Raw genomic sequence first — 23,540 nt, 5'->3', positions numbered from 1 at the left:
AGGTTCAACCTGCATGACGAAAGGCGTTCTCATTGGTCAGTCTGGGTGTCCCGCAGTTGGAAGTGTGGTAAACGTCATATTGAAAGAGGAAGGGAAACGTCTATATTGTCAGGACTGTAATTGGTATTATTTATTCACAGCAGAACATCAAAGTTTACAGGTGAGGAAACAAAAAATATTCTCTAAGCTTGTTCCGTTCTATGTTGATTTTTAATTTGTTAAAAGGGCTTTTTATTTTGGATTTTGGATTCCTTAAAATATTGTCATCTCTGGACTTCAGGAATTGCTGCTTATCAGACTCCACTGAAAATTTGTATTAGTTCTAGTTTGATTCGGAGTGAACGCCTAGCTGACAGTCACACGTCGTTGTCTATTAGCTTGTTGAAAGTATAATGCTTGAAAATAATAATGGCTAGGCTGCGATCAAGTTGGCTGATGTTTTCCTTGCCATGAAAACATAAAACTTTAATGAAAATGTCACATTAATGTGTTAATTGCATTTGGGCCTAAACAGTGATCAAGCGCAGACATGTCCACTGAGATGAAAAGTAGTATTTGTAACCTCGCCGTTACAACTGGGGTGAGCGTGTGCATCCTACAGTTAAATGCATACTCCTTGTATGCAATTAAGTTGGTTGTACCAAGGTTACAAAAACAAATACAAAGTAATTATAAAGAATTTTAATATTTACAAAGTAAAATAAATATTTTCCATCAGGTGACACGGTGTCGCAGTGATTAGCAGTACTGCTTCTTAGCGCTGGACTCAACTCCTGCTCCGCTATCCGTGTGTAGTAATTATCTTCTCCCAGTGTTCATGTGGGTTTCCTCCAGGTGCCTCAGTCTCCCCCCCCCAGTCCAGAGACATACTGGTAGGTTAACTGGCTTCTGGGAGAACTGGCCCTGGTGTGAGTGTCTGTGTGTGCCCTGTGATGGACTGGTGTCCTGTCCAAGGCGTACCCTGCCCCTTCACCTGTTGCTTGATGGGATAGGCTCCAGCTCCGCTGTGACCCGGAATTGGAAGAAGCAGTTAGAAAATGAATGCATTTTTTTTGTAAGGTGTGTTTTCAAAGTTCACAGTGATTTTTTTTTCCGGTCTCCATAGCAATGAACAAAAAACACTCAGACACTAGTTTCCGTTCTTTTAAAAAGCAGGTACAGCACCTTTTCCACATTCAGTTTGCGCAATACTGACAGGTCCACCTGAAGTTTGCTAGCCCTGTCTGTCACAGATGCAGTGCCAGTCTGTAGTGCCAGTGTCTTTGGGCAGGCCTGTGTTAGACGCTGTTAACTGGGAGTGGCATGGCAGCTTTTTGTGGCAGGTCTGCATGCTGCCTTCTGGTGCAGTTGGGTGTAGACTGAGGTACTTTTAGGTCACACATATTTGCATTCATTGATTCTTTTTTATTCACCGAAGCACCTAAATACTGTGACACAAGGTTCAATGGCTTATCCTGTCCTGCTGAAATTTTCGTTTAACTACCTATGTGAGCTTCCAGGCTCTGAATGATTTTTACATGTGTTGTTATTCTGTTTTGAAAAGTTAAAAAAAAAAGTTCAAACACAATTATGCAAAGCGAAAGCCTTTAGACATTTCGGTTATGCATTAAGACTTAAGGGGCAAGCTCTGTGTTTATGGCACAAAAGAGCTGTGGAATGGCTTTGCATGCAAACAGTAAATCTGAGTGCAGTGTGGCGTCGGAATTGCTTCACCTTCAGGTGATGGCTGTACTAATGTTATACTGTAATACATTAAAAAAATTGTTGAAAAATGTAGCATGGTATATCTATTTTGAGATTTGTGAATTCTGTTGTTGCAAACTTTTAAATATCCCCTCTGTTTTAGACATTGTTTTGCAAACTATTTAAACATGCCAGTTATTTTGCACGCTAGTTAAACAGGGCTGTGTGATACATCAGTGCAGGAACTGCACTGTGTCACTCTTGGTTTGCTCCAGAGTCACCCATGTGTTCCGCACTGGTGTTTTGGACGTCACCACCATGAAGCACCATGGAAACGGCAATCAGAGGTAACTACAGTTTTTTTCCCCCTTTTTTTTTTGTAATTGTAGTGGTGTATAAAGCTGTGGCATCTAACTTACTGTAATGTTATTGAGGTTAACGATTCCATAAGCCTTCTGGGTATTATTAAAATAAGCTGTACATAAAATATTTGGGAATGTTACCTTTGACTGTTTAAACATATTCATTTAACCATTAATGTAAGTGATCGAAAGCTTAGATGGAATGAAAATCACTAGTGCTGGATTGAGACATCTTGCGTTTTTCCTGTGTTTATATGTTTAGACTGCCTAAGATTCCTATTGCTGTTTAATCCCTCCTCACTTCTCCAAACAGGCATTACAAAGAAGGGAATGTGATATTGTCTTGTAGGGATCAATATGTGATTTTTCGTGTACAGTTTGACCCATTATATCAGTGGCAATACCTGGTCTGAGCAGTTTGTTTTGCTGTGAGCTAGGGAAGGCCAAAAGAAGGCACTTGAGTGCTTATGACTGTGCAGTCCTTGAGCGTAGCCTGCAGGGGAGTCTGTCCCTTACCAGGCCCTTCAGCACACCTCATACCAGCAAGGCTCTCCACAGGGGACTTTACCCAAGGAAAGGTACTGTGCGGTTACTTTATTAGCTGATTACCTATTTCACAAGATAGTTCTGACATTCCTTCTTTAAGGAGTTGACTGTAAGATTAAATATTTTCACTGTGGATTATATGTGTATACTAGCGTATATATAAATGGACAGTAGGTTATATATATATATCTTTGCATATTATGTAGATGTATGAGTGCAAGATTGAAGAGAGAGACAATAGTTTAAAAAAAAAGTAAAATATTGAAGACAAAGACCATAAAAAGATTAGAAGTGAGAGGGAGTCATTTGGCCCATTTAGTGTGTTTGGTGGTGAGTAGCTAATTCATCCAGGGATCCTATCCAGTTATTTCTTTTGGCTTAAGCGTGGCTGGCCAGCTTGTACTTTACTCCCACAACCCCACCCAAGGTAGTACAATAATCAGACATTATTAGTCCTGAGTACAACACAATTTCAAAAGTTAAATACTGGCAAACCCGCACTGATAAGGGACTACAGTGTTTGCCTTCTTTAATTTTCTGTATATAGTTTGGTGGAGGAATAGGTCTGTTATGTTAAAGCATATTTACATGTCATCTAGTAGTTCACAAAAAAAATTAAAAAGCCATGTTATCTCACTTGGTATTCTCTGATCTGTGGGGGTGTTTTGTTACTTAACTGAATATGCTTTCACATAAAACTGTTGCTGCCAGGGCTAATGTTTAACCTTGTTGCTATTAACGTCTTCCTTTAGGTAAGAGTAAAAGTTGGATTTTAAGCCTTTGTTTTGTGCACATAGGTGTAAATGACCATCTGAAACAGAGGGGCATTAAAGACTTCTTCCGGGTAACAGGGGTCAGCCCTCGTAAGATGGCCAAAGGAGTGAAGACGGAGGAGGGCTGCGGTGGCGATTTCGCCGCGGAGGATGACATGTTGAATTTCAACCCTGGGGATGTCGTCATGGAGGACTTTAAAGAAGAGCCGGGTTTCAGAGAGGCCGATCTGAGACAGGGCCTAAAGCGCTCGTCAGCGTGCCTGGGCGGCGACAGTGCGGGGTGCAGCAGCTGGGCGCAACAGCCGGGGGCTGACCGTGGAGCTCCCGACTGCCTGCGGCCTGACCGTGTGAAAAAAGAGGACGAGGAAATACCTGTGGATTCGCTCCCTGACGTTCATTACGGACTACTGGGGAGCACCGAGGGCAAGCAGGAGCCTTCGGGACACATTGGCCATCTGCCTGAGGAGATCCTCACCGTCATCTTCAGTCACCTGCCAGCGGAGGACCTGTACCGACACATCAGCCTCGTCTGCCAGCGCTGGAGGGCCATAGTTCACGACCCTTTGGTTAGTTCTCATAACATCACACTTTAATATTGACATTCTTCGGCATTGGAGGAAAATATTAGTAGGCTGTTGAGCCTATCCTTTGTGATTTTAAATGTAAGAATAAGATTGAAGAGTCTTATTTTAAATTATTGGTATAATGCCTAACTATAGAGTTATTCATTATAGTGCTTAAATCTGAGCTTTGAGAGGAATCTGGCATTGACGGTTGAATGAGTAGCTCAGCAGTGAGGTAGGATGCAGCCTGAGCAGGAGGGCAGACACAGACTAACTTACCAGTATGTACCAGTACTTACCAGTATGTCTTTGCACTGTGTGCAAAGGGGGCGGAGCGGTGGCTCTGTGGCTAAGGATCTGCCGGATCATTTCCTGCGTCCGGCAGAGGAATCCTACTTCATTGGGCCCCTGGGCAAGGCCCTTAACCCCAACTGCTCAAGGGGCGCAGTATAAGTGGCTGACCCTGCGCTCTGACCCCAAGCTTCTCTCCCTGTCTGTGTGTCTCATGGAGAGCAAGTTGGGGTGTGCAAAAGCCAAATTCCTAATACAAGAAATTGTATATGGCCAATAAAGTGATCTTATAAAACCCCATGCAACGCCGAGAGAACATGCAAACTCCACACAGACGCCACCCCAGAATTGAACCTGGGGCCCCAGTACAGCAAAGCAGCAATGCTAAGCACTACATCACCGAAGCACACAGAAGTGTTGAACCATTTTATAATAAAGGTGTCTTATTATTGTTTGTTTGCAGTTTGTACCCTGGAAAAAGCTGTACTACCAGTACAGAAAGGGGATGTGTCAGGCTGTGGAGGAGGTTAAGGCAATCCTCACTGCGGATCACATCACAACCGATGAGAACTCATGTCTGGTGAATCTGGTAAAGTAAGTAGCCACTTTTACTCTGCCGATGAGCGTAAATCATTGAGTGAGAGCCTTGCCTTCATAAGCTTGAAAGCAATCTTTGTTCTGTCTTTAAATATACTGTTCAATAGAGAAAATGCAAAAAAAAGCAAGTTGTTGCATTTCACCTTTAAATTTACAGTAACAAATTCAGAATACTTATCTGATTGTCTAGTCTGGTTTTTGTAGTATGGGGTTAAGTCACACTTTTGTATGTCTCGACTTGTGTGTATTTAGGTACAGCCTGTTTTGCTCTTTGTCATCTACCAGAGGACTCAAGAGTTCTTAACTAGTGTCCTTGTTTCCCTTTGTGTGAACAGATACATGTCCAGGTTTAAGCACAGGCGAAGTGCACAGCCAACAAGCGTACAGAGGTGTTTGAAAGCTCATCCTTTATATGCTCAGGCTGAAGCATGTATGAAGGCCAGGACACCTGAATTAAAACAAATCGATGGGGTAGGTACTATTCCAGTTCGTCTTTTAGGAGTTTAACCAGAAAGATTTACTTTTGGAATGCAGTCAAAATATCTTTTTTAGTAGTTTAGAATCATGAATTAGTTCAGGTGGGTAGCAGCGTTGGCATGCGTAGGCTGCAAAGGAGAAAGTAATAGGTTTATTCCATGCTGAAAAGAGAAGAAAGAAAATGCAACGTTTCAGCCGTGGAGTCTTCTTCAGGTGTGAGCAATCATGAATCATTAATTATTTTTGTTAGACGCTAAATTGTGTGTTTTTCACTTCTCGGCTCAAAGCTGTGAACCACACCACAGCCCCATACCACAGGTTTGAACACTGAAGTGTGTCCCTCACTTACAGCACCATGTGCCTGCAAGCACCTTGGCAGCCACAAGAGGGGGCAGAGCACCGAGAGACCCCTAGCAGACTTCTGCCACCGTACCCTCAATGGTGCTGAGCCAATTGTGCCCCACTGCTTGGGGAAGTGCTTAGTTATTGAGTCACACAGGAGGCCCTAAGATATCCCTGATTTGAGCCCGGGTTTACCTTCATACCTGAGAATGACTCAGAATCCCCGTGTAGAAAATGTGGCCAACTAAGTTATGATTGGCTTACTGTACATCAGTGAATCCTGCAACCTGCCTAAAACCTTCAGAGTCTTACCTGTGAGGGACAAGTCATTTCCCTGTTAGGTGCTGACTCTCTTGTGAGGGGCACTGAATTGATGAACAGTTGGCACGTCCAAATGAAGAGGTCTTAAAACACTAAATAATTTGTGATTCTGATTTAAAATGTATTTGCCTCAATCTTCAACTTTAATAGTGTTCTTTTGCAGACTTTTTTTGTGTTCTTTTTTTTCGGTGACTGCTTGCTTAGGAATGTGTTTTTTTTTGTTATCATGTTATTAGTGTTTTCCATGGCTTTCTAAAACAGGTCATCAAAGTTGAACACTTGGAGTTGAATTGAACAACTCCAAAGCCAGTGCCAAGTGAGAAGTATGTATCACGTAGCATGTCAGCAAGGAGGTTCATTTTGAAATTAAAAAAAATCTTTAATCTAGCAATCTTTCATGTACCGTAGCAGCCTTCACAAAACCTAACAGTTAGAAGTTAAGTGTTAGAAGTTAAGTTAGAAGTTGGAAGCTAACCGTGTATTGCAGCACGAGCCTGTGTGTTGATCTAGATGTAGAGTAGGCTTGGGGCAGAGAAAAACAAAATCCTCAGAATGTCACAGACACAGTAGTTGCTCCCCCTCCAGGCAGTGAGTTAGAGATGGGCTGCTGTCCCAGGTTGGTGGAAACGAAGTGGCTAAGGTTTCTGGGCCCTCCCATCTTGGATCTGGAGTCACAGGCCAGACAAAAACAAATCACTGATGGCATTTATTGGATCTTGTGATTCCCACCACAGCCTCACATAGCCAGTTTCTCGAGTTCCCCCGCCCGTTTCTTTAAGTGCTGAAAGCATTTAGATCTGCGCTTCAGGCAGACTTGACAAGTGCCCTGACCGACACGTCGTGTCTCGATGGCTTCAGGCTGTGAACGCCTGGGCGACCATGGCTCTCATCGTTCTTCTGGCTCACGGCGTGAAGCATGTGCAGGCCATGGTGTCCTGCCTGAGGAGCCCAGCGTCCACCCTTTCCCTCTCCGAGATCTCGGAGTTTCTGTACTGCATGGCCACGCTGCTCCTGGCCATGAGGGAGAATGGGATCAGCATCAGCAACAGGTAGGACATGTTGTGCACAGCCGGGGGGCCAGGAGATGCATTCCTCCCCAGACAAGAGCTAGTATAAAGCTCTTTTTAAATGCATGCTGCTTTTTCCTTTTCCTTTCCTTTTTCCTATTTTTTTTCCCCCAAAATGTAATGATGTTCATTAAGAGCAGGGTGCTGCTAGAGTCCGATAAAAGGAAGTAGCAACAACACTGAAAAATTAGGTTTTGGATTTAGGAAGGCCATGCCGCCGTGGCATTGATTGTAATTTCATCCACACTTTCCATCCATCCTTGCTTTATAAGTCTTGAAAGGCGATTTTAAGAGTACAAACGTTTTCGGTCAAGATTGTTTATAAGATGTACTGATAGAAAATGTCTTTAAGGAGTAGTAAAGATTTATTCCATGCTGAAAAGACAACAAAAGAGACACAATGTTTTGCCTGAGAAGCCTTCTTTAAGAATCGCTTTGATGCATTTCCGTACCATACTGTGTAGTGTATGCAATTGTTTTAACTTCACATTTTCAAATCTTGATTCCTTTGACCTGTTCCCTGCTGTAAACATCATCTTACCTACTGACTTCATGATATCTTTCCCTCTAAAAATCTTCCCCACTGAAATATGTATCTCCCAAATGTGACGCATGGCTTCATGAATACCTCTCCATCTTTGTTTAAAGGAAGGTGCCTGCTTAGCATGAATGGCCCCTCAGTGTCATCGGTAGTACTCAGTGCTGGAGATATTGGCAGCTACGTCACTGACAGTAGTGTCCATAAGAGATCTGTGATAGTGGACAGAGGTTTTGGTAGATGTTCAATTTCTTTCTCCTTATTCTTGCTGAAGTAAATGATGGGATTAAGTGTTTTAATTTTTTCAATGTGTTCACTTTTTAGGCTGCATTACAACGTGTTTTACGTTCTGCACCTGTTGGAGAATTGTCCTACGCGCCCTGGGGAAGCCGGACAGAGAGGGGAATCTGGCAGCGAAACGCTGTATCAGCCTGGGTGAGGATTTTAGAACTGTTTCGTCACCAAAGTTACCAACGTAATGGCTGTGAAAGATCATAGCGAATGAGTGAGTGCCTCCCTTCATCCCGATAGAAATTTGCTTCACCCTGATCTGAACACTACACACCAAATAGAAAATACAAAGGAAAGCAGATGTTGAATTTAACGCAAAATGCTTTTCTGTGTGAAGAAAGGAAAAACATAGATATCATTTTCAAGTAATTTTTGTCCTATACAAATGCACTTACTGTATACATCACAAGTATTAAGGATGTTTTTGTGGTTTAAGAAAATACTATGAACGTGATTGATCGGTTTTCTACTTTATAAGTTTTTAGTGAAAACCTATTTCTCCACACTTGCCAAGAATAGCAGTGTTTGTGTCTCTTGGAGATCCATACCTGTCGATAAAAGTGATCTTCTGGGAGCTGCAAAGGAGAGTTGGGATTGACACTAAAGCTGGTTTTAGCTGGGTAGCAGACTTTATTAAAGCAGCATAAGGAAATTTCAAGGAGATTGCTTGCCTTACCCTCCAGGTATCAGGTGGTGTATTTTTTTTATTTGCATTTTCATTAAGGGAAATTATTATTGTGGAAAACACGAACATAGAGTAGACTTTGCGCGGCTAAGGGCGCAGGCATTTTTAACAAAATTGTTACTTTTCCTTTATTAACTGGGCTTTATCTATTTCAGAGTCACTCCCACGGCAGAAATCAGAGTAACCCATGAACAGCAGCAGATCCTGAATCATGACATTGATTCTAGACACGTTGTCAAAATTATGGCATTTGCAGGTACGAACAAGGAATAGTGCTTTCACACTAGAGCAGAGCAAAAATGATCACTTTTTTGGTGTATTAATGGCGTCTTGAAATACTACTGTGAAAGATTTACTATACCTTAGTTTCTGCATTCAGCGTATTGCCTTTACACAGCAGGTTTCAGTATTTTGTGTTTGTTAAAACATGCTGACAGAGGGCGCTCTTACATTAGTAATTGTTACAAAGACTTTGTTATAAAACCACTGAAGCTAAGCTCTTGACTTTGTTTTTAAGGCAGTAAAACTGAGCACCATTTGAACATAACTAGCATCACAGAATATAATCAGTTTACAAGGTGTTTTAATTTATATTTGCAACCCATTTAAAAGAGCAGGTGCCCAAAAAACAACGTGTACAGGACTAAAAAATCCTATTACAAAGCTAGAATTGGTTAAGCAAATGGGAGAATCAGATGAGATCAGTTGTACAACTTGTGCCTAAAATTCCCTACGACGGTATTTGTCCAATGTTGTTGAATTCCAAATTATCTATTGACATTTTTTAAAGTGATATTTTTTTTAAATCAAAACTTGATAGCTTGAACTGAACAGCTTAAGGATTATTCACCAGGAGCACAACATTGCTTTGAAAAGTCACAAAAATTAGTCTCTGTGTGCAATAATATGTGTCCATCCACATCTGGAGGGCTACTGAGCAAGCCTGCAAAGAATAGGTCAAATTTGTACCATCCTGGCATGCAAAGTTGGTTTTAGGTTCATTGGAGACTTATCCAAAAAGACTCACAGCTGTAATTGCTTCTAATATTAACTTTTTTTTTCTTTAAGGATTGTGTTGACATTTAACTTCTTTCACCCATAAAAGTGTTCTTGTTTAAAGTAAAGGTCACGGTTGACTATGATAAAACCAAATGAAGAGGATCAAAACGTTTTATTTTTAGGCACTGGAAAGACGTCCACACTGATAGAGTACGCCAAGCAGAGGCCACGTCTGCGTTTTTTGTATGCAGCTTTCAACAAGTCTGTGGCCACGCAAGCCTCTCAGGTCTTCACTAGCAATGTGGACTGCAAGACCATCCACTCCCTGGCCTTCAGAGAAGTCGGATTCAAGTGAGCACCAGGAACTCATTTCAGATATACTAAGATATCTGGGGTCATATTTTGGATGGATTTATAATAACACATTTGCAGTTTACCCCTAATAAGATTTAAAAAAAACAGCTTTTTTTTTTAAATATTAGGAACTTATATTTCCATTTTTCATAAAATGGTACATTTTGCAGGGGAAGGTGCTCTTTGTGCACAGTCCTTGTTGTTAATGTTACAAACCCTGTGTGGGTCACAGACATGCAAAATGTGTGATTATGGGTTTGGATGCCACATGGGATAGTAAAACACAAAGTCATAAGGAACTTTTCTGATGAAAGTATAGTTGTCAATTCTGTTAATCAATTAAAGAATTATTATTTTTTTAATGTTCCCTTCATGAAAATGTGAAATACAGCTAATTTGTACAGTGAAATACAGCACATTTTTTGCAAAAAAACTTCCTAAAGTAAGTGATTGTTATAACAAATTGAAGTAACAATTGTCTCATTTTTAAATGCCCCAAAAATTTGCTTACCCATATTGTCATTAATATTAACGTTTATATTATATTTCTTTAATTTTCTGTATTTATCTATGTGGCTTTTAATATTAAGAGGCACATGACTTCCGTCACAGAATGGTTTAATATGGTAACTCTTCAACAAAAAATAATAATTATTACAGATTTACAGTATTAGCAATTTATTAGATATGAGCGTTGTCCATTTGTTTAAAGTCATTCTCTTTGAACTGAGATGGAGGCGAAGTAACTTGGGTTTCTCATAACTAGATATCACAAGCTGAAGAAACTGAACCCGTACAGTCTGAACCCGTTCACTGTGGCCTGGATTCTGCCTAAAGGCAGGGGTGGGTTTGTGCGAGCCAAGCTCGTCACCCAGACTCTGAAAACTTTCTTCGCCTCCGCTGATGACACCATAAGTGTGGATCATGTCCCAATGCGGTACAAAAACACAAATGGACAATATGCTTTTGTGGAGCATGAAGAGAAATTGGTATAGTATGATCATTTTATCATTATAGCTAGTCATTTCTGGCACACAAATCTATACTGAGCATGAAAACAAACTTGTTACTTATGACTGCACAAAAAAACATAAACTCATTATTTTAAGAAAATGACAGTGTTTTACAGCAAATGCACAGAAAGGGTGTATGTAGATGACTATCACAGTCAGTCAAGAACAACCAAATAAAAATGGCACCAAACACATTTTAACAATATCCAAAACTAGTATATTGGATTTTTCTTACATGCATAAATAATGATGACCTTTTTGATGCGTTATTCATTAAGGTTGAAATCTAACTATTGGTTACTATCTTTAATAAATACTGTTATTATTGCTACTATTCCAGCCATTTTCAATTATGTTTCTTTTTAAGATGTATTCGAGTCATTTATAATTCAAATCTGAAAATAAAACCATGATAACAATAAGGGAAATTTGAAATGACTTAAAATGGAATCAAAACTGGACAGGAGATGGCACATTTACATTAATGCAAATACAGGTATTACTATGTGCAAAAAGAGTGAACTACTACATTAGAAACAGAAAACAGGAGGCAGTGAACCACAGCCTTAAATGTTTAAGTAAAGCAGTGTGGGGGGAAAGTTCAGTACCAACTCTGTAAGTTCTGTACATATTTGAGACAAAATTTATAATGAAAAGAGAACATGTAAATGCCATTTTTAAATATATATATTTTAAATTTTTCCATGACAGAAAATTGTCCACGATACCGATGGCATCTGGGAGAGGATGAAGGAGTTGAAAGGAACAAGGGAACAAGGCCACTACATGACACATGATGGTAAAAGAGGAATATAACGAGGACCACGATGGCAGCAATCGTTGTAGTAATCAGGGGTTCACATAACTGGTACATGTGTATATGTGCTTGCTGGAAAAAGTAATCCTTTAATCTTGCTTACATCAGATTCAGGTGTTCTTCATTAGCTATAGAAAAGTATCCTTCCCTAATAATAAGGCAAACTTATTACCTCTAAAATGGAAGTTATTTAGGGTCCTTACCTCTTTTTTTAACTTTATATGTACCTAGATACCAGTTATGCGATCCGCAGATAGCAGTGCTATCTACGCCCTGTTTCAACATATTCTGATACATGGTACTGGCAGTTCTTGACTGCTTTTTTAGGTCAGGCGGGCTGGGTGCTTGTTAAGGTGTGGTATGAGAGGATAATATCTCGCAACCTTAACCCTCAGTCATACCAATAGCAAGCATACAGCCTCAGTTACTCAAGTAGGGCATAAAAGATATGACTATGTTCACTAAAATCATGACCCTGTTTTGTCCCTTTTAAGTTAGTGTTTGCACATTGTGTTTTTGTAGATTGCTGTCATTTTCAAGAATGTAATTCTTGGAATGGACGATGTTTTGTCGTGTTTCATTATGTATATTGCAGAAATGGAGAACTCTTAAGATGTAATGTGATGTATTAACCTTGTTTTTGTGTTGAAATGAATTCAGGAGCAGGCCTTTCCCTCAAATTGTTTATTTTTTCCTGTAGGATACTTGAAGCTGTGGCAGCTTCAAAGACCTCGGCTCTGCAGATACGATGCTATTTTCATTGATGAAGCTCAAGATTGCACTCCAGGTACAGAAAACTCATGAAAAGTCATGATGCATCTGTTAAAAGTCTGAATCTAAATGTTTTTATATATATATTGCTATATGCAATTTTATTTTCATTCCTGCTAATTTAATAACTGTGGCCTCTAACAAAACTGTTAACTTTTTAAAAATTATTTAATATTCCACTTTCAGCAATCATGGACATAGTTTTGTCTCAGCCCTGTGGAAAAATACTGGTAGGAGACCCTCATCAGCAGATCTACACGTTCAGAGGTGCTGTCAATGCCTTGAATGAAGTATCACACACGCACATTTACTACCTAACACAGGTACCACTGCTAAGTTTTATCAATTTAATATATTTAGTTTGAAGTCTAAACTAGAAAGTTATGATATTTAAAGGCTTAAAACCATAAATCTGAATAATTAAAATGTGATGACTTGATGTTTAGTTTCCTCCTTTGTCAGATTTCATGCTGTCTGTCAGTCATACAACACTCGTACAAATATGCTGATGAAAAAAAGAAACACAACACCTCCTCCTCCACACTCTGGCCCTCCCATCTGCGTGGAACAGGCAGAAGAGTGACTCATCCGTGAAGAGGACCTGTTGCCACTGCTGACGAGTCCATCACAGCCTCTGTCTGGCCCAAGCCAGTTGGGTGTGACGTCTAGGAGTTGTGAGCAGAGGGCCTCTGACAGGTCGCCGTGCTCTGAGGCCAGCAGCATGGAGCCTCACTGTCCTGTCACTGATGCGGGCATTGTGTCTGCCGGCAGTTTCAGCAGCAGTACTGGTGGCAGATCTGAAGCGATCTCTCAGATGGACCAGTCTGATGTGTCGGTCCTGCTCTGGTGTGGTCACTCGAGGGCGACCGGATCTTGGACGGCCATCTGTCCTGCTGCTCTGCTGAAACCATCTCTGCAGTCGGGACACAGTGGAGCGGCTCATTCCATAGTGTCTGGCAACACTGGCACATGACATGCCTGCCTGCAGCATGCCAATGGCCCTCTCCCTTGCTTCTGGTGACATTGGAAGCATTATGGAATGCACAGAAAACTGACTAAGTGTGGCCTTTTCTTGCAGTGACCTAAGCTTTGAATTAAGGCCTTTTTAAAGGTGACCTGATCAGGCATTGTTCCACCTGGACCTCGTTGGGTGAAAGTGCACCTAACGAGCTTTCATGTGATTGGCAAGTTGCAATGGCTCACTGCACAATCTGTATTGCTGGTCACAGGGCTTAAAACAAATTGACAACTTTTTGTGAAAGTACATAAGCTATAACTATAGTATTCTCATTCCAGAAAATGTTGTGTTTCTTTTTTCTATCAGTATATGTTCACTCCACTTGGAGTTATTTTCTATGGATATAAATGTGAGTGAAGTGAATTAATGACACTCTTGAGAAAGCAGAGATGATAGTAAAATCATCACCTTGTCAGGATGTTTAGAGGGGAGTTCCCAAAACTGGTCATCTTGAAAGCTCAACCAGGATGAGCTTCAGTAGACATTTCCCTTCAGAGTACAGGCTACAAACTGCTTTTATAATCTTCTCTCACACATGCAACAGCAAAATAAAATCTGTATTAAGAGCAATTAATTGCTATTTTTTTATAGTCTGAGAAATATATGAGTATAAGATAAGAGCCAAAATATGTGGTGTGGCAGCTGCAGTGAGTTATTAAATAGTAAGATAAAGTGCACAAGACTTATTGGACTTCAATACCAATGTTCTGGCTAAATGCCTAGGATGTACAAGGTCGTGCTGCAGTGAAGCAGAGAGAGAAAAATGCATAACGGAGGTAACAAGTTTTAACAAAACCTAAAGAGATTTATAACAACATACCCGGTTACTACAGAAACAGTAGACAGTGAACCTGATTACTTTACCTTACCAACAGTTAAAATTGATGCACCACAAACACAGGGGCCTTCAGGATATTTTTGACTCGCATTTCTCCTGTTCTGTGGGTGATTGCAATCTGAGTTTCAAATTATGGAAAATGACTACACAAGATAAAGTGGCCTGAAAACAAGTGAGAAATCTCAGACATACTGTATGATCAGTTTTCAACAGGGCATCCGTAAGAATTCTGACATCTAAACTGCAGTAGGACACATTTTGCATTCAGTTCAGAAGAAGCTGAAGTCCTTTTTTAATACTTAATGATATTTTGAGACATGATACAATGTCTACCAAAGACTCCAATAGATGTAATTTTGTTTTCTATTAGCCTCTTCCTAGATGTACAGTAAATATTCAGGTGAGCTGTACCCAAATAAAAACCTGCCTATCTTCCTATAGTTCTTTAAAGATCATATGACTTCCAGTGTGAACAAATATGTTTTCTCCATCTAGTTATTGGCTTAAGTCCTGGAAACTAAAAATCTCAATCTCAATAATGGAAAACTCAATAATGATTAACGTGATTACCAAAGTAATCAATTTAGTAGTGATGAATAGTCATTTTGCAAGATGCCAAGTACATTCGGAATATTACTTTAAATTACGTTTTAGGAGCTGGTCTTATTCTTGGATGAGGGCTGGTCAGAAATGCAAAATTGTCTCTGATTTCCAAATTATCACTGTGAAATTGACCTCTCTTAAAGTAAAAATACTTATTGTCGCAGAAAATGTATATTGTCTTTTTTGTTGTTGTTTTTTTTTGCTTAGAGCTTCAGATTTGGCCCAGAAATTGCTTACATTGGAGCCACGATATTAGACATTTGCAAAAAGGTGAAGAAAACGCTTGTTGGTGGAAATCAGGAAGGTAAATATAATATGTAAATATAATGTAGGGAGTCTGCTAAATGATGAACTATGGAAACATCTGGAGGTCTTGCAAAAATAAGAAATAAAAACTTTGGATTTTAAAGAAAAGGCGATAACTATCGCAGAGTAAAATGTACAAGCGGGCATGTTTTTCTTTTTTAAAAACAATAGTTTTGAAGCCATCTGTGCTGTACCCACAGATTTGAGATAGCCAGTTGTTCCTTTTTCATGTCTCAGTGCTCAGCTGTGAATCCCGAGACCGCGCTCGAGGGCGAATGAGAAAACATAGGCAGACACTCCCATCTATCTTCCAGCCAACCCTCTTTTAACATGTCACAGGCACCTCAGCCCCATAAGGGAGGGAGACACGCAAGTCTCCCAGGGTGCCTGGATTGAGCCCTGGAGGCCGTAGGGATCGCTGTGGAGAGCCCTGGATGACTAATTCCAGCCTACTGACAGCAGCACCCAGTCATTTGTGCACAGCTGCTTGTGGAGCCCTGGTCACAGTCACCTCGTGACACAACCCACCCTCGAACCCGGGATCACAGAGCTCAGCCTGTCCTTTCCTGGTGCAGTCAATCTGAAGGCCCCATGCTTTTCTGATGTTCTGTTGTGAATCTCTCCGTGCTTCTCTTTTGTTTGCAGTCACAACTGTTTATATACAAATTATAGATGTAGAGTGTATATGTGGTCAGTAATTGGCTGTTCAGGTTATAAACTTACAGGTCAAAGTAATCAAGGAAATGTATACAACAGTTGGTGGAATTTTGAGAGTGCTCCCGGATTTTGTTTTCTGTTCTCTTGCTTTAACACCTCAAGACTCAAACATCCAAAATAATTCTTGAAACAAACTTGAATTCGTTTGGGGGTAAAAAAAACATTTGGTTTGGAAAACTGTGTGTGATTACTGTGGATAAAAAGGAGAAAGTTCTCTTTATGATTTTTTCCAAAGGTGTTGTTTGTATGAATCTTGCGAGCGCATATTCAGCAGTTCTGACTATTTCACAACACCGAGGGGCAGGACTTCAAATAAAAAAAAAACATTTTTTGTGTATTTTTAGTTGCAGATTAAACAAATAGCTGTTTTGCCGTTATTAGGGCTTATCTTAATGTGGCCTGACATGTCTAACTTTGAGCAGTCTATCTAAAGATACATAGTTGCTATTTTTACATGCATCAGGATGCTTGTCTAATCTGTTTGAGGTTTTCCTTTGTACTGTTTGAAACAGGGAGTGTTACTGGAACCACAGCAGGGAAGGTTGCAATTCTATCCCGTTCAAATACAACGGTGTTTGATGAGGCTGTGAGAGTAACTGAGTGTAATCCGCCCCCGAAAATTCACATTGTTGGTGTGAGTATTATAGAGGTTTGAGTTTATTCATATTATAAAAACCAATTCTATTGTTATACCTTTCACCAGGTACTGATCTCCCTGTAATATCCTGCTTGATCAAAGCTTGTGCCACATTGTTCTCTTCAAACAGTGTTTGCTACCCATGGTTTATTTTTGTGACTGTTTTCGTTCTTACCTATCTGAGATGATAGATTCAAAGTGAAATATTACACCCAAGTTCACAGAAAGTATACAGTTGCACGTGAGTTCCTTCAGATTTCGTCCCAAACCACATCACACATGCCCTTATCTCAGATCTTTCCACTGCTGTGTGAACTCAATTTTGAGAGACTAATGCAAGCAGCCCAGCCTTTTTACACAGAGTCGCTGTATGACTGACAATCGTTGTGCCGTGTATTGAAAGCAACTTTCAGGAAAGCAACTGTACTGTACTGTATTATTTTCTCAACAGCGTGTTAGCACAATGTACAGTATGTGCCATAATCATATTCAAGGCAAGATACGTCAACAGGCAATGTGAGCATCTCCTCAGTGCCTGCCCCTACGGCAGCCACAGGTTGATGTTAATTCTTATGTTACTAAAGCTGATACCTGTTATATATCTGTACTTATTATTCTCATTTCATATCAATCATGAAATCAGAAAAAAATCTTAAACTCTGCTTATGCTTTAAAGATGCCTTCTTCAAAAGCTTGACCTCCCAGTGAACTGTGATTTAGTGTTTGGAGAAGATGAAATCATGGCTTAGGCCGAGAGAAGGAGAGGCTTTATGCCTTCTGGAAGTCATTATGGAGAGTTAATGCATCATGAGGAAAACACTTTTGCACTCTTACCCTGGCCCGGTTCTGCAACTGCGTAGTCCAGTCCTCCGCAGGAGCTCAGAGGAACAAGGTTTTTCTCTTTAGTCCCTGTACAGGGCCCACAGTCCCTTCCAGCACTCCTTTGGCATGTTTACTGTGTCTCTTTGCAGTCATTTTGCTTAGCGGTAGCAATCGCAAATACCTTAGTTGCAACATCATCCATGGTGAGATTTATGAAGGGCTTGTGGCAGGTCTACTAAAACAGTTCCATGTTGCAAACAAAAAATTCCTTCCAGTGAGCTTTGATAGAAACACTCCAGGTGAATCCACAGCTTGAAAAGGGGAAAGCTGTCTACAGCTGTTACTCATGGGCCTGCTGGAATCTTTCATTTTTAAAGACAGAAATGCCTGAACATATATATTTTTTTATCTAGCCCTAAAAACCATGTGTGCCAATGTGTTGTTGCAGAATTTATGCATTAATGTTATCTCACTAAAAATACATTGCTGTAACTTTGTTGTGGAAATCAACTCAATAAAGGATTTACTGCATGTGGACCCTGTACTGTAAATTCTTGACCAGGATTTTAAATCTGTCTTTTTCTCAGGGTGTGGATAATTTTGGATTAAGAAAGATTTTAGACATCTGGATTCTTTTGCAGCCTGAGGAGGAACGTAAGCAAAGTAAGATGTGCTTCATATTTCTCTTTTTATTTATTATGTAACTCTTTTTTAAAAAGACTGTGTAGTGCCAGCAGAGCATGCACAAATATATACTTTGAACCAAATGTTCAAGAAATTATAAGCAGTAAGCATTACAGGTATTGTTAACGTTATTATTTAATATAAAAGGGCCTTTCCAAATGTAATAAATACACACATATGGTATATGTACTACCAATAATTTCTGTTTAGATATCTCCATTGTTGTTTCTTTAATCAAATTCCTCTTCTTTCTGCAGAAAACCTGGAAATAGTTGACAAGTTTATCCGGAATTTTTGCCGCAGCTCACTTCGTGGTTACAAAGGCCTGAAGGAGTATGCTTCCACAGCTGAAGACGGAGAACTGGAAGGAAAGATTACCATGGTTGAGAAGTACAATCACCGTATTCCCGAATTAGTGAATAGGATAGAGAATTGCTCTGTCTCAGACCCAGCCTCTGCAGGTAAGTAAAATCCAAAATTGTGCATCAAAAAGACATCTCTTATCAAACGTTAATTTTTTTTCCAGTGCCGTTTATTCAATATTTATATTATATTAATACAATTTATATCTTGTGTACTAGTAGTTCCTCTTTTTCTTAATTGTTAAAGTGACCTACCACATTTTGCTCTGTTAACAACCTCAAATTGCAAGTCATTTGTACAGGATTTTTTTTTTGTATGATTAACAAAACATACTTAACATTTTGATGGGGCATCATCATTATTGTAAAAGAAAATTTGAAGAAAAATCCAGATTGGACAAGTATTCACCCCCTGAGCCCTTCAGCATTTAATATTTAGGTGCTCCCTCTTTTCCAGCAATCGCAGCTTCAAGTCTTCTGCGGTATGTTGTAGCCAGCTTTTCACATCTTGTGGGTTTAATTTTCATCCTCTCTTCCTTGCAAAATTGCTCCATTGTGGCAATGGTGTACAGCAATCTTCAGTTCCTGCCACAGATTTTCTATGGGATTTAAGTCTGGCCTTTGACTAGGCTGCTCAAGGACCTCCCCCTGCTTGTTTTTAAGACACTCAAGGGTTGGTTTTCAACACTGCCCTGTTGAAATACGAATCTCTGTCCCAATTTCAGAGAACAAAGACATTGTAGGTCTTTGACGGTTGTTTTCAGCCCCTTAACTGCTTCTCTATTCAATGTCCTTTTTGCCCGGCTGCTGAGTTTTGGAAGATGACCTGGTTGTTGAAGATTCTTAGTACTTTTAACTGTTGAAGCATTCTCCACTTCCTGATAGTTGATTTAACAGTGCTCCATGTGATACTCAGTGCCTTTGAAATCCCTCACCTCACTCTTGTCAGTCTATAACTCTGTTCCTTAGTTGTTATCTTCGCATTTCTTTGTATGAATTGTCCAAAGGTGGAAACTCACACAGACAGGAGTATTTCACCTTACAAAGACGGGTATGCTCAGTCTGAGTGGTAAACGACTTTAATTGCACACAGGTGGATTCCAGTCAATGTACTGTGCAAATTGTGAAGGCAACTAATTGAGATAGAGCTAATTAAGGAGTGTTAATGCTAAGAGGGTGAGTACTTTTCCAATGAAGATTTTTAGTGCTTTTATTTTTTTTAGTTTCAAACTTTTAAACACTTTAAAATTGTAGAGGATGTTTCATGGACTAAGATGGCAAGACTGTATAAGTACTGTATGTCACGTTTTCCAGTTGTAACACAGCAAAATGTGGCAAAATACAATAGAGGTCAATACTTTCTGCACACATTGTGTCTACACCATTATAATAGCAATTTTTTTTCTTCCCTTTATCTGAAGATTTTATTCTGGGAACAGTTCACAAAGCCAAAGGACTAGAATTTGACACAGTGGTAGTCACAGATGACTTCATCAAAGTCCCCTGCGCCAGACATAATCTTCAGCGTCTGCCAAGATTTGGAGATGGTAAGTATGAGAGAAATTGGAACAACAGTTTTGAATGGGACACATTTCACTATATTAGGCTAGAGTCTTTGCAAAGCTGTAAAAGTATGTGTTTTGAATGGGAGGTGTTTATTAACGGCTATCTTTTTCAGATTTTTTTTGAGACTTTGGAGCATGTAAAACATTTCATAAAACAACATTTTTCTCATTTTTTACAGCAAGCATTGTAAACATTTTAACAGTTACGATTACGAGGAATGAATTTATGAACTGCTTGAAAATGTTTTTACCAAAACTCTTCTAACTTTAGTGTTGAAGATATACAGCATATCTGACAAGGTTCATTTGCTGAATTAATAGTTCAAGACCTGTTGCACTGAGGAAAATGAATTGTAGTTGTACCAGTTTTACATTTAAATTTCTACTTTTTTAATTTAGTGAAAATTTCCCATTTAATGTAAAGAATTCATTTAGCTTTAAGTATTTTTCTGTCACTTTAAACTGGGTCTTAAGAAGTGATTTTGGAAACATTGTCTTACGGAATCAGAAAGATAATGAAAATATAAGCAAAAGTAACAGTGGAGTTGGAATTTATAAAAACTAAAATGTGGCATTGTGCCCTTTTAGTAAAGTTTAGAAATTGTCAAAAGGTAGTGAGGATGATTTCCCTTATTAATAGCTAAATCAGTCCGTATTCCTTTTTATCACATCATTTAGGTGATCATTTCTCAGCAGGTGAAGCACATGCCTGCCCACTATTTAACATTAGAAAGCCTTACAAATACGGTCAAGTAAACAAAACTAACCAGGACTTACACCAGATACCAGAAGTTAACTAATCATATTGTGGCTGTTTCTAGTTTGGTCTGTAGCAGAGCTGAGCTGAGGAAGAAAAGAAACGACTGGTCACATGCTCTGTCTTGCCCTTTAGGTTCTGTTCCTGATGATGAGTGGAACCTGCTGTACGTAGCTGTGACACGGGCCCGAAAAAACCTAGTGATGACTAAATCTTTAGAAAATATCCTCACCCTGGCTGGGGTGAGTGAGCAAAATGTGTTATTTTTCTCAGGTGGAATAAGAGAAGCACCTCATTTTGTTGAAAGTCTTTACTGGCTTCCACAACACTAAAATTGGAGCAGAGGAATGGCAGTGAGGTCATTTAATCTTTTAATCATAAATCAATCCCATCCTTTTCCTTTATTTAGCAGAGTTATCTTAACTTGCCAACAGTTGTAATTTGCTTTATTGTTAACAGTTTTACAAGGTCACTTTTTACTACATCTTTAATATGAGCTTAGGAAGACTTACCACTGAGGTTTAATTTTCTCTTTCACACAAGAGTCTTACTATCGCTAAATTCATCAGTCTAACAAGGCAAGCCCCTAGAAGCAAATATATGACTTCAAATATATTATGGTTTGCTCAGATCTGTCTTGTGCAGCTAGCCAGCTGTTAGGAGCTCCTAAGAGGGCAGGGATCTATATGAATAAGAGCTATGTATCCACCTGTTGACACAAAGACCTTACTGCCAGCCTGAAATACAAACAGGATTAAATAAACCTCATATTGGTAACACACACAGTTTGAAAGACACATGAGGGTTACACGATTTCCTACCTGATGCAGGTTTTCATCGGCGAATCAGATCAGATGGGATTTGACTGTTCCATATGGGTGGTTTTAGAATGGCTAGAGTAGTTAATACAGAATCTTTGAAAGATTCTGTATATTTTATCTTTATCTGTACTGTTAGTCAGCAGCTGTATTGTTAGCCAGCCAGAAGCATATTACTGTGCAACTCACAAATAGTAACCCACTGAAGCTAAGCAGGTGTGAGCCTGGCCAGTACCTGGATGGGAGACCTCCTGGGAAGCTTAAGTTGCTGATTGTGGTTCTAATCCTCATTGTTTTGAATTTGTCAATGTAGGAGTACTTCTTACGCTCCGAAATGACTAGTAACCTCGTCACGGACGGCCAACTCCCTCTGTGTGCTGTCCGGGACTGTCAGAACCCAGTGAGAGAAGAAGCTGTCCTTACGATGCAGAAAATCCCGATTAAATATGTATGATTTAAATTTCATTTACTCTTTTAATGTCATTGTTCCTTATTTTCTACAACTATATACAGTATATATAATCTTGCATTTTGTAAAAAATATTCTATTGGAAATGTTAGTTTATAAAGGTGTGTACGCATGTTTTTTTTAAGAAAGTACACAAAATCCTTTTACTGTAAGTCGGTTTTCCAGTTCTGTGAGGGCTTAATGACTGAGTTTGATTTCTTCATTTTGTTTTTGAGTCTGCTCAGGGTGCAACTGATCATTCTAGCGTGGATGTGACAGGACAGTGATTGCTAAACTGAGACTCTTTTGGTTTAATAATTCCCCCGATGAGTCATTGTGATCAGCGAATGAGAATTCTACCTGATTAACTGTATCATGTACATGTAGACAGTATGTTAATAAGTATTCTGAAAATAAAGAATGGGGTAGGCGCCAGTGATGGTGTATTCACTAGCATTGTCCAGTTTGTGCTTTTATGATCTCCCATGGCAGCGGTATTTGTCTTTATGTGGCCTTTATAGCCCACTGCTATGTGTTTTCTGTTGGCAGGGTGACAGAGTGGATGCAGGAGGGCCCTTCTGCACTACGTGTGTTGACCAGCGTCTGGGGCCAATGACTTACTTGATCGGTCCCCCCGAGCTCACGACATTGATGCCCTATACAGAGGAGCGTGTGGCCCTACCAGTGAACATCGCCTTGTTGCTTGCTCTGTTTTAAACTTCCCGAATCTCCACAGAAGGTGCTTTCCACTAAAGCCTTTGCGTCTAAAACGTTGTTGTTTTAAAGTTGTCTCTCTTGCTCATTGACATGTTTTCATGTTTATTTGTATTCTTAAACATAAAATAAAGGGATATTTTTGCCTATTTCTTATGAAAAACGATGTATTTATTCATTAGGTGCTTTTGAATGCTACTGTGAACTGCTGTAAACTCATATAATTCACACAAAAATATTCCTTATCCTTATATAGCACATTCCATTCAAAGCACTTTACAGACAATGGGGACTCCTCTCCATTACCACCAGTGTGCAGCCCCCATGATGTGACAGCAGCCAGGGTGCTCCAGTATGCTCACCACACACCAGCTATGAGTGAGGAGGAGAACAGTGATTGAGGATCATTAGGAGGCCACGATATGTAAAGGCCAGGTGGAAATTTGGAAAGTGTAACTAGGGTTAAACCCCTACTTTTTTTTTTAAGAAACCCCCATGGATATTTGATGACCATGGTGAGTCAGGACCTCAGTTTTACATCTCATTTGAAGAATGGCGCCTTTTTTATAGTAAAGTGTCCCCATCATTATACTGGGGTATTAGGACCCACAGGGTGAGCGCCCCCCACTGGTCCCACTAACACCTCTTCCAGCAGCAACCTTAGCTTTCCCAGGAGGTTTCCCATCCAGGTACTGACCAGGCTCACACCTGCTGAGCTTCAGTGGGTTGCCAGCTATGAGTTGCAGGGTGGTATGGCTGCT

The 23,540-nt window shown here is 39.8% G+C and overlaps 1 protein-coding gene across 10 annotated transcripts; it reads left to right on the top strand.

The window, feature by feature from the left end:
- Window positions 1-64: 64 nt before the first annotated feature.
- fbh1 (F-box DNA helicase 1) lies at window positions 65-22,928 on the top strand. Of its 10 annotated transcripts, none has more exons than XM_088923021.1 (22): window positions 65-160; window positions 1,959-2,030; window positions 2,483-2,623; window positions 3,389-3,930; window positions 4,682-4,812; window positions 5,151-5,286; window positions 6,814-7,004; window positions 7,885-7,995; window positions 8,692-8,792; window positions 9,718-9,886; window positions 10,656-10,878; window positions 11,614-11,701; window positions 12,420-12,506; window positions 12,677-12,813; window positions 15,157-15,253; window positions 16,485-16,606; window positions 18,019-18,094; window positions 18,373-18,576; window positions 19,899-20,024; window positions 20,935-21,041; window positions 21,931-22,065; window positions 22,615-22,928. In XM_088923021.1, exons 2-22 carry the CDS (start codon window positions 2,012-2,014, stop codon window positions 22,780-22,782), a joined length of 3,111 nt encoding a protein of 1,036 aa, XP_088779147.1. In that variant the 5' UTR covers window positions 65-160; window positions 1,959-2,011; the 3' UTR covers window positions 22,783-22,928. The 10 variants fall into 10 exon arrangements, with proteins under 10 accessions (XP_088779147.1, XP_088779153.1, XP_088779151.1 ...); XM_088923027.1 differs by having other exon boundaries at window positions 73-160; window positions 1,921-2,030; XM_088923025.1 differs by having other exon boundaries at window positions 73-160; window positions 835-2,030.
- Window positions 22,929-23,540: the final 612 nt, after the last annotated feature.

This window comes from Atractosteus spatula, chromosome 8 (genome assembly GCF_055471065.1).
Source record: "Atractosteus spatula isolate fAtrSpa1 chromosome 8, fAtrSpa1.hap1, whole genome shotgun sequence".
Classification (NCBI taxonomy): Eukaryota; Metazoa; Chordata; class Actinopteri; order Semionotiformes; family Lepisosteidae; genus Atractosteus; species Atractosteus spatula.
Note: the sequence above shows the minus strand (reverse complement) of the source record. Positions and strands in the feature narration are given on the sequence as shown.

What these genes read in the sequence shown, in the direction of transcription:
- fbh1 (XM_088923021.1), top strand. An exon ending in GGGATCAGCATCAGCAACAG is followed by an intron (nt 7,005 to 7,884) that starts GTAGGACATGTT and finishes TTCACTTTTTAG; the next exon opens with GCTGCATTACAACGTGTTTT. An exon ending in CCACTACATGACACATGATG is followed by an intron (nt 11,702 to 12,419) that starts GTAAAAGAGGAA and finishes TTTTTCCTGTAG; the next exon opens with GATACTTGAAGCTGTGGCAG.